Below are 11,755 nucleotides of genomic sequence, written 5' to 3' on the forward strand. Positions count from 1 at the left end.
TATGGATGCTGCCTTACACTGATGAGCTGATAGCAGTATATGTAAGATCCGTTTTGAATGTTTTATGTGTGTTTGAAAATCCCTCCATGTATATACTTGCACTTTGTCCCTACTTATCCCCTTAGTTGTTCATTGTTAACTTTTTGATTACATTTGAATTGTTAATATTTGTATTTTATTATAGTTTTTATTTTTATTACGCGTTCACTAAGTCTCCATGTTTCTTCCCCAACTGCACTTATGTTGTTTTACTTTATACTTAGTCTTGTTGGCAGCTATATTGGTTTGTTCCTACTTTTGATTGCTTGACCTGTGTTGACTGGAATTGTGCATTTATGGTTGTGAATTGAGGCACTCTTCCACAATTGGAAACAATCTGTGTTATAAATCGACCAAATATTATCTTTTGAACGAATCTGTGCGCGGTCTATCCAGACAGGATAGACTTACATTTATTTGATGTGATTGGTAATTTTCTTGCATCATTTGTCAACTTCCTTCTTTATTGTAATTTAGATTTCATCAATTGAACAATTAATAGTTGGAAAGCTAAATGGTCATATTTGTTTAGGTTGTAGCGTGCCGTCGAGTTGGGATTAACTATGAACACCGCTACCAAGAAACACGTGCCAAATAAATCAGAAGGCGAGGGTTGAACGTAACCAAAGAAAACCATAAAATTTACGAGAAGTCAATTATCAGAAGGCAATTAATGGACCAAGTCGAGTTATATTTGCTGGCGATCTCGTGGCATCGAAAGGATACCGAGATCGTGCCAGGATACAACCTTGGTTACAGAAGGTAACCGAATTCGCGCGAAGTTACAATCGAAGTGTCAGTATAAGAATGGAAGCACAAAATAGCTGTCATTAGCACAGTCAAACAAAAGCACATTAAAACAAACACTGGTACAGTTGGTTATAATAATAATTGTTTTTATTAAGCCAGTCGTGTTCTCGTGATAAATGTGAGTCACTACAGGAGCCCCCGCTAGAAAGGGTTTACACTTTCGATAAATAGCGGTTTGAATCGTGGGACTGATCGGCTTACGAGCGATTGTAGGACGGAAGAATTGGCGAACAGGAAAGCGATCGTTGATCGTCGAGTTGCCAACGAAGGTCGTTTTCGGAGAACGGTACCAGGAGCGATGTGTTGTATTTATTGCTTGAGTTGGCATGCTACACCAGAGTGGTTTGTATCCAGAATCTGAAGAGGGCGTTCGTAGGAGTGCGCACCAGAAACGCTGCAGACGTAGGACGAAACCACGTTGAGCCGATGAACCAGAAGCGACCATAACGACCGAGTTCGAGACCAAGCGTATGCCAAGCATTCGAAACCAATATATCGACTGAGTGCGTTGACAAGAGCGTGGGTGGCCAATCCAGCTTTCGCCAAAGTTGACTGAAGTCGACGGAACCAAACGGAGATGGTCGAGGGCGTGGGCTCAGGAAACAAAAAGAAAATCAAAAAAAAGAGAAGAGTGTAGCATGCAAGTAGCATAGGAATATTCCTACACCGTATCGGTTGTCGACTGTGCGACTAGTCGAGGAAGCGTACGGGTAAACGTACTCGGCGACCGGAACGTGAGACGGCAGTCTCGTTCGCATCGCGTGAGCCTGCAATCTCATCCGAAGTCAAGGGCGGCGTGGTCTGCTGATCTGGACGTGAGACTGTCGTCTCGTCCGTAGACGGTGCAGATGACGCGTGCTGTTGACTGGGACGTGAGAGTGAGGTCTCAGGTGTATCTAGCGTGGGACCTGAAGATGGTTTGAGGATCCCGCTAGTAGGTTTGCTTGGTCTAGCATTGAATCTCAGGTTATCAGATAGGGCACTGTCATCGACGTGTGCTGGTTTGAGACGATCAATGCTGACGATCTCGACGCGGCCGTGTCGATCAACCTTGAAGGTCTTTTCGTGACGAGCGATCACGCGAAAAGGGCCTTCGTAAGGTTGTTGCAAAGGTTTGCGTACCGAATCTACTCGTATGAAAACATGTGAACAGGTGGATAACTCTCGAGGGAGAGCGACCTGTCGATGTTGTATTCGAGTTGACACCGGAGGCAGCGTTCGCATAAATGCAGACAGTCGATGGACGTAGTCTGATTTAGCGAAATTAGGTCTGCTCCGTGATGTGAAGAATTCTCCGGGCAGACGCAATATCGTGCCGTATACCATTTCAGCGGAGGAACATTGTATATCTGCCTTCAAGCTCGTTCGAATACCTAAGAGGACGAGCGATAAGGTTTCGTACCAGTCGTCGTTCTCGTGTGCTCGTAGAGCACTTTTAAGTTGGCAATGAAACCGTTCAACTTAACCATTTGATACTGGGAGGTAGACGTTAATGCGTATGCGTATGCATTCCGTACCAAGCAGCCGGGTCAGCGAGGAGAATAAATAATAGGGGAAAATTTCTCGAATAAAGCGTGGAATTCATCGTCACGCGAATAAAAAAGTAACAAGGATTCGGTACACATACATGTGAGTCTATTATATTAATACTATTCTTATCGTTATCCGTCATGTCGAGTATATTATATATTAAATATGAAAATATACGACAGACGTGGATAGATAAATCATAGACTCACCGAATTGGCTTCTTTGGAAGATTTGACCAGAAGCAGAGGCGTGTTTCAAAATACGGGTCACCAATTGTAGCGTGGCGTCGAGTTGGGATTAACTATGAACACCGCTACCAAGAAACACGTGCCAAATAAATCAGAAGGCGAGGGTTGAACGTAACCAAAGAAAACCATAAAATTTACGAGAAGTCAATTATCAGAAGGCAATTAATGGACCAAGTCGAGTTATATTTGCTGGCGATCTCGTGGCATCGAAAGGATACCGAGATCGTGCCAGGATACAACCTTGGTTACAGAAGGTAACCGAATTCGCGCGAAGTTACAATCGAAGTGTCAGTATAAGAATGGAAGCACAAAATAGCTGTCATTAGCACAGTCAAACAAAAGCACATTAAAACAAACACTGGTACAGTTGGTTATAATAATAATTGTTTTTATTAAACCAGTCGTGTTCTCGTGATAAATGTGAGTCACTACAGGAGCCCCCGCTAGAAAGGGTTTACACTTTCGATAAATAGCGGTTTGAATCGTGGGACTGATCGGCTTACGAGCGATTGTAGGACGGAAGAATTGGCGAACAGGAAAGCGATCGTTGATCGTCGAGTTGCCAACGAAGGTCGTTTTCGGAGAACGGTACCAGGAGCGATGTGTTGTATTTATTGCTTGAGTTGGCATGCTACACCAGAGTGGTTTGTATCCAGAATCTGAAGAGGGCGTTCGTAGGAGTGCGCACCAGAAACGCTGCAGACGTAGGACGAAACCACGTTGAGCCGATGAACCAGAAGCGACCATAACGACCGAGTTCGAGACCAAGCGTATGCCAAGCATTCGAAACCAATATATCGACTGAGTGCGTTGACAAGAGCGTGGGTGGCCAATCCAGCTTTCGCCAAAGTTGACTGAAGTCGACGGAACCAAACGGAGATGGTCGAGGGCGTGGGCTCAGGAAACAAAAAGAAAATCAAAAAAGAGAAGAGTGTAGCATGCAAGTAGCATAGGAATATTCCTACACCGTATCGGTTGTCGACTGTGCGACTAGTCGAGGAAGCGTACGGGTAAACGTACTCGGCGACCGGAACGTGAGACGGCAGTCTCGTTCGCATCGCGTGAGCCTGCAATCTCATCCGAAGTCAAGGGCGGCGTGGTCTGCTGATCTGGACGTGAGACTGTCGTCTCGTCCGTAGACGGTGCAGATGACGCGTGCTGTTGACTGGGACGTGAGAGTGAGGTCTCAGGTGTATCTAGCGTGGGACCTGAAGATGGTTTGAGGATCCCGCTAGTAGGTTTGCTTGGTCTAGCATTGAATCTCAGGTTATCAGATAGGGCACTGTCATCGACGTGTGCTGGTTTGAGACGATCAATGCTGACGATCTCGACGCGGCCGTGTCGATCAACCTTGAAGGTCTTTTCGTGACGAGCGATCACGCGAAAAGGGCCTTCGTAAGGTTGTTGCAAAGGTTTGCGTACCGAATCTACTCGTATGAAAACATGTGAACAGGTGGATAACTCTCGAGGGAGAGCGACCTGTCGATGTTGTATTCGAGTTGACACCGGAGGCAGCGTTCGCATAAATGCAGACAGTCGATGGACGTAGTCTGATTTAGCGAAATTAGGTCTGCTCCGTGATGTGAAGAATTCTCCGGGCAGACGCAATATCGTGCCGTATACCATTTCAGCGGAGGAACATTGTATATCTGCCTTCAAGCTCGTTCGAATACCTAAGAGGACGAGCGATAAGGTTTCGTACCAGTCGTCGTTCTCGTGTGCTCGTAGAGCACTTTTAAGTTGGCAATGAAACCGTTCAACTTAACCATTTGATACTGGGAGGTAGACGTTAATGCGTATGCGTATGCATTCCGTACCAAGCAGCCGGGTCAGCGAGGAGAATAAATAATAGGGGAAAATTTCTCGAATAAAGCGTGGAATTCATCGTCACGCGAATAAAAAAGTAACAAGGATTCGGTACACATACATGTGAGTCTATTATATTAATACTATTCTTATCGTTATCCGTCATGTCGAGTATATTATATATTAAATATGAAAATATACGACAGACGTGGATAGATAAATCATAGACTCACCGAATTGGCTTCTTTGGAAGATTTGACCAGAAGCAGAGGCGTGTTTCAAAATACGGGTCACCAATTGTAGCGTGGCGTCGAGTTGGGATTAACTATGAACACCGCTACCAAGAAACACGTGCCAAATAAATCAGAAGGCGAGGGTTGAACGTAACCAAAGAAAACCATAAAATTTACGAGAAGTCAATTATCAGAAGGCAATTAATGGACCAAGTCGAGTTATATTTGCTGGCGATCTCGTGGCATCGAAAGGATACCGAGATCGTGCCAGGATACAACCTTGGTTACAGAAGGTAACCGAATTCGCGCGAAGTTACAATCGAAGTGTCAGTATAAGAATGGAAGCACAAAATAGCTGTCATTAGCACAGTCAAACAAAAGCACATTAAAACAAACACTGGTACAGTTGGTTATAATAATAATTGTTTTTATTAAACCAGTCGTGTTCTCGTGATAAATGTGAGTCACTACAGGAGCCCCCGCTAGAAAGGGTTTACACTTTCGATAAATAGCGGTTTGAATCGTGGGACTGATCGGCTTACGAGCGATTGTAGGACGGAAGAATTGGCGAACAGGAAAGCGATCGTTGATCGTCGAGTTGCCAACGAAGGTCGTTTTCGGAGAACGGTACCAGGAGCGATGTGTTGTATTTATTGCTTGAGTTGGCATGCTACACCAGAGTGGTTTGTATCCAGAATCTGAAGAGGGCGTTCGTAGGAGTGCGCACCAGAAACGCTGCAGACGTAGGACGAAACCACGTTGAGCCGATGAACCAGAAGCGACCATAACGACCGAGTTCGAGACCAAGCGTATGCCAAGCATTCGAAACCAATATATCGACTGAGTGCGTTGACAAGAGCGTGGGTGGCCAATCCAGCTTTCGCCAAAGTTGACTGAAGTCGACGGAACCAAACGGAGATGGTCGAGGGCGTGGGCTCAGGAAACAAAAAGAAAATCAAAAAAAGAGAAGAGTGTAGCATGCAAGTAGCATAGGAATATTCCTACACCGTATCGGTTGTCGACTGTGCGACTAGTCGAGGAAGCGTACGGGTAAACGTACTCGGCGACCGGAACGTGAGACGGCAGTCTCGTTCGCATCGCGTGAGCCTGCAATCTCATCCGAAGTCAAGGGCGGCGTGGTCTGCTGATCTGGACGTGAGACTGTCGTCTCGTCCGTAGACGGTGCAGATGACGCGTGCTGTTGACTGGGACGTGAGAGTGAGGTCTCAGGTGTATCTAGCGTGGGACCTGAAGATGGTTTGAGGATCCCGCTAGTAGGTTTGCTTGGTCTAGCATTGAATCTCAGGTTATCAGATAGGGCACTGTCATCGACGTGTGCTGGTTTGAGACGATCAATGCTGACGATCTCGACGCGGCCGTGTCGATCAACCTTGAAGGTCTTTTCGTGACGAGCGATCACGCGAAAAGGGCCTTCGTAAGGTTGTTGCAAAGGTTTGCGTACCGAATCTACTCGTATGAAAACATGTGAACAGGTGGATAACTCTCGAGGGAGAGCGACCTGTCGATGTTGTATTCGAGTTGACACCGGAGGCAGCGTTCGCATAAATGCAGACAGTCGATGGACGTAGTCTGATTTAGCGAAATTAGGTCTGCTCCGTGATGTGAAGAATTCTCCGGGCAGACGCAATATCGTGCCGTATACCATTTCAGCGGAGGAACATTGTATATCTGCCTTCAAGCTCGTTCGAATACCTAAGAGGACGAGCGATAAGGTTTCGTACCAGTCGTCGTTCTCGTGTGCTCGTAGAGCACTTTTAAGTTGGCAATGAAACCGTTCAACTTAACCATTTGATACTGGGAGGTAGACGTTAATGCGTATGCGTATGCATTCCGTACCAAGCAGCCGGGTCAGCGAGGAGAATAAATAATAGGGAAAATTTCTCGAATAAAGCGTGGAATTCATCGTCACGCGAATAAAAAGTAACAAGGATTCGGTACACATACATGTGAGTCTATTATATTAATACTATTCTTATCGTTATCCGTCATGTCGAGTATATTATATATTAAATATGAAAATATACGACAGACGTGGATAGATAAATCATAGACTCACCGAATTGGCTTCTTTGGAAGATTTGACCAGAAGCAGAGGCGTGTTTCAAAATACGGGTCACCAATTGTAGCGTGGCGTCGAGTTGGGATTAACTATGAACACCGCTACCAAGAAACACGTGCCAAATAAATCAGAAGGCGAGGGTTGAACGTAACCAAAGAAAACCATAAAATTTACGAGAAGTCAATTATCAGAAGGCAATTAATGGACCAAGTCGAGTTATATTTGCTGGCGATCTCGTGGCATCGAAAGGATACCGAGATCGTGCCAGGATACAACCTTGGTTACAGAAGGTAACCGAATTCGCGCGAAGTTACAATCGAAGTGTCAGTATAAGAATGGAAGCACAAAATAGCTGTCATTAGCACAGTCAAACAAAAGCACATTAAAACAAACACTGGTACAGTTGGTTATAATAATAATTGTTTTTATTAAACCAGTCGTGTTCTCGTGATAAATGTGAGTCACTACAGGAGCCCCCGCTAGAAAGGGTTTACACTTTCGATAAATAGCGGTTTGAATCGTGGGACTGATCGGCTTACGAGCGATTGTAGGACGGAAGAATTGGCGAACAGGAAAGCGATCGTTGATCGTCGAGTTGCCAACGAAGGTCGTTTTCGGAGAACGGTACCAGGAGCGATGTGTTGTATTTATTGCTTGAGTTGGCATGCTACACCAGAGTGGTTTGTATCCAGAATCTGAAGAGGGCGTTCGTAGGAGTGCGCACCAGAAACGCTGCAGACGTAGGACGAAACCACGTTGAGCCGATGAACCAGAAGCGACCATAACGACCGAGTTCGAGACCAAGCGTATGCCAAGCATTCGAAACCAATATATCGACTGAGTGCGTTGACAAGAGCGTGGGTGGCCAATCCAGCTTTCGCCAAAGTTGACTGAAGTCGACGGAACCAAACGGAGATGGTCGAGGGCGTGGGCTCAGGAAACAAAAAGAAAATCAAAAAAGAGAAGAGTGTAGCATGCAAGTAGCATAGGAATATTCCTACACCGTATCGGTTGTCGACTGTGCGACTAGTCGAGGAAGCGTACGGGTAAACGTACTCGGCGACCGGAACGTGAGACGGCAGTCTCGTTCGCATCGCGTGAGCCTGCAATCTCATCCGAAGTCAAGGGCGGCGTGGTCTGCTGATCTGGACGTGAGACTGTCGTCTCGTCCGTAGACGGTGCAGATGACGCGTGCTGTTGACTGGGACGTGAGAGTGAGGTCTCAGGTGTATCTAGCGTGGGACCTGAAGATGGTTTGAGGATCCCGCTAGTAGGTTTGCTTGGTCTAGCATTGAATCTCAGGTTATCAGATAGGGCACTGTCATCGACGTGTGCTGGTTTGAGACGATCAATGCTGACGATCTCGACGCGGCCGTGTCGATCAACCTTGAAGGTCTTTTCGTGACGAGCGATCACGCGAAAAGGGCCTTCGTAAGGTTGTTGCAAAGGTTTGCGTACCGAATCTACTCGTATGAAAACATGTGAACAGGTGGATAACTCTCGAGGGAGAGCGACCTGTCGATGTTGTATTCGAGTTGACACCGGAGGCAGCGTTCGCATAAATGCAGACAGTCGATGGACGTAGTCTGATTTAGCGAAATTAGGTCTGCTCCGTGATGTGAAGAATTCTCCGGGCAGACGCAATATCGTGCCGTATACCATTTCAGCGGAGGAACATTGTATATCTGCCTTCAAGCTCGTTCGAATACCTAAGAGGACGAGCGATAAGGTTTCGTACCAGTCGTCGTTCTCGTGTGCTCGTAGAGCACTTTTAAGTTGGCAATGAAACCGTTCAACTTAACCATTTGATACTGGGAGGTAGACGTTAATGCGTATGCGTATGCATTCCGTACCAAGCAGCCGGGTCAGCGAGGAGAATAAATAATAGGGGAAAATTTCTCGAATAAAGCGTGGAATTCATCGTCACGCGAATAAAAAAGTAACAAGGATTCGGTACACATACATGTGAGTCTATTATATTAATACTATTCTTATCGTTATCCGTCATGTCGAGTATATTATATATTAAATATGAAAATATACGACAGACGTGGATAGATAAATCATAGACTCACCGAATTGGCTTCTTTGGAAGATTTGACCAGAAGCAGAGGCGTGTTTCAAAATACGGGTCACCAATTGTAGCGTGGCGTCGAGTTGGGATTAACTATGAACACCGCTACCAAGAAACACGTGCCAAATAAATCAGAAGGCGAGGGTTGAACGTAACCAAAGAAAACCATAAAATTTACGAGAAGTCAATTATCAGAAGGCAATTAATGGACCAAGTCGAGTTATATTTGCTGGCGATCTCGTGGCATCGAAAGGATACCGAGATCGTGCCAGGATACAACCTTGGTTACAGAAGGTAACCGAATTCGCGCGAAGTTACAATCGAAGTGTCAGTATAAGAATGGAAGCACAAAATAGCTGTCATTAGCACAGTCAAACAAAAGCACATTAAAACAAACACTGGTACAGTTGGTTATAATAATAATTGTTTTTATTAAACCAGTCGTGTTCTCGTGATAAATGTGAGTCACTACAGGAGCCCCCGCTAGAAAGGGTTTACACTTTCGATAAATAGCGGTTTGAATCGTGGGACTGATCGGCTTACGAGCGATTGTAGGACGGAAGAATTGGCGAACAGGAAAGCGATCGTTGATCGTCGAGTTGCCAACGAAGGTCGTTTTCGGAGAACGGTACCAGGAGCGATGTGTTGTATTTATTGCTTGAGTTGGCATGCTACACCAGAGTGGTTTGTATCCAGAATCTGAAGAGGGCGTTCGTAGGAGTGCGCACCAGAAACGCTGCAGACGTAGGACGAAACCACGTTGAGCCGATGAACCAGAAGCGACCATAACGACCGAGTTCGAGACCAAGCGTATGCCAAGCATTCGAAACCAATATATCGACTGAGTGCGTTGACAAGAGCGTGGGTGGCCAATCCAGCTTTCGCCAAAGTTGACTGAAGTCGACGGAACCAAACGGAGATGGTCGAGGGCGTGGGCTCAGGAAACAAAAAGAAAATCAAAAAAGAGAAGAGTGTAGCATGCAAGTAGCATAGGAATATTCCTACACCGTATCGGTTGTCGACTGTGCGACTAGTCGAGGAAGCGTACGGGTAAACGTACTCGGCGACCGGAACGTGAGACGGCAGTCTCGTTCGCATCGCGTGAGCCTGCAATCTCATCCGAAGTCAAGGGCGGCGTGGTCTGCTGATCTGGACGTGAGACTGTCGTCTCGTCCGTAGACGGTGCAGATGACGCGTGCTGTTGACTGGGACGTGAGAGTGAGGTCTCAGGTGTATCTAGCGTGGGACCTGAAGATGGTTTGAGGATCCCGCTAGTAGGTTTGCTTGGTCTAGCATTGAATCTCAGGTTATCAGATAGGGCACTGTCATCGACGTGTGCTGGTTTGAGACGATCAATGCTGACGATCTCGACGCGGCCGTGTCGATCAACCTTGAAGGTCTTTTCGTGACGAGCGATCACGCGAAAAGGGCCTTCGTAAGGTTGTTGCAAAGGTTTGCGTACCGAATCTACTCGTATGAAAACATGTGAACAGGTGGATAACTCTCGAGGGAGAGCGACCTGTCGATGTTGTATTCGAGTTGACACCGGAGGCAGCGTTCGCATAAATGCAGACAGTCGATGGACGTAGTCTGATTTAGCGAAATTAGGTCTGCTCCGTGATGTGAAGAATTCTCCGGGCAGACGCAATATCGTGCCGTATACCATTTCAGCGGAGGAACATTGTATATCTGCCTTCAAGCTCGTTCGAATACCTAAGAGGACGAGCGATAAGGTTTCGTACCAGTCGTCGTTCTCGTGTGCTCGTAGAGCACTTTTAAGTTGGCAATGAAACCGTTCAACTTAACCATTTGATACTGGGAGGTAGACGTTAATGCGTATGCGTATGCATTCCGTACCAAGCAGCCGGGTCAGCGAGGAGAATAAATAATAGGGGAAAATTTCTCGAATAAAGCGTGGAATTCATCGTCACGCGAATAAAAAAGTAACAAGGATTCGGTACACATACATGTGAGTCTATTATATTAATACTATTCTTATCGTTATCCGTCATGTCGAGTATATTATATATTAAATATGAAAATATACGACAGACGTGGATAGATAAATCATAGACTCACCGAATTGGCTTCTTTGGAAGATTTGACCAGAAGCAGAGGCGTGTTTCAAAATACGGGTCACCAATTGTAGCGTGGCGTCGAGTTGGGATTAACTATGAACACCGCTACCAAGAAACACGTGCCAAATAAATCAGAAGGCGAGGGTTGAACGTAACCAAAGAAAACCATAAAATTTACGAGAAGTCAATTATCAGAAGGCAATTAATGGACCAAGTCGAGTTATATTTGCTGGCGATCTCGTGGCATCGAAAGGATACCGAGATCGTGCCAGGATACAACCTTGGTTACAGAAGGTAACCGAATTCGCGCGAAGTTACAATCGAAGTGTCAGTATAAGAATGGAAGCACAAAATAGCTGTCATTAGCACAGTCAAACAAAAGCACATTAAAACAAACACTGGTACAGTTGGTTATAATAATAATTGTTTTTATTAAACCAGTCGTGTTCTCGTGATAAATGTGAGTCACTACAGGAGCCCCCGCTAGAAAGGGTTTACACTTTCGATAAATAGCGGTTTGAATCGTGGGACTGATCGGCTTACGAGCGATTGTAGGACGGAAGAATTGGCGAACAGGAAAGCGATCGTTGATCGTCGAGTTGCCAACGAAGGTCGTTTTCGGAGAACGGTACCAGGAGCGATGTGTTGTATTTATTGCTTGAGTTGGCATGCTACACCAGAGTGGTTTGTATCCAGAATCTGAAGAGGGCGTTCGTAGGAGTGCGCACCAGAAACGCTGCAGACGTAGGACGAAACCACGTTGAGCCGATGAACCAGAAGCGACCATAACGACCGAGTTCGAGACCAAGCGTATGCCAAGCATTCGAAACCAATATATCGACTGAGTGCGTTGACAA

At 45.9% G+C, this 11,755-nt stretch overlaps 2 protein-coding genes across 2 annotated transcripts; both read right to left on the reverse strand.

Moving 5' to 3' along the window:
- Positions 1–713: 713 nt before the first annotated feature.
- On the reverse strand, positions 714–3,783 carry MS3_00005507 (uncharacterized protein). The gene has a single exon (XM_051213584.1). It carries the CDS (start codon positions 2,173–2,175, stop codon positions 1,540–1,542), a length of 636 nt encoding a protein of 211 aa, XP_051069573.1. The 5' UTR covers positions 2,176–3,783; the 3' UTR covers positions 714–1,539.
- Positions 3,784–4,871: 1,088 nt separating this feature from the next.
- MS3_00005509 (uncharacterized protein) lies at positions 4,872–11,228 on the reverse strand. The gene has a single exon (XM_051213586.1). It carries the CDS (start codon positions 10,484–10,486, stop codon positions 9,851–9,853), a length of 636 nt encoding a protein of 211 aa, XP_051069574.1. The 5' UTR covers positions 10,487–11,228; the 3' UTR covers positions 4,872–9,850.
- Between the last annotated feature and the right edge of the window lie 527 nt (positions 11,229–11,755).

This window comes from Schistosoma haematobium, chromosome 3 (assembly GCF_000699445.3).
Source record: "Schistosoma haematobium chromosome 3, whole genome shotgun sequence".
NCBI lineage: Eukaryota > Metazoa > Platyhelminthes > Trematoda > Strigeidida > Schistosomatidae > Schistosoma > Schistosoma haematobium.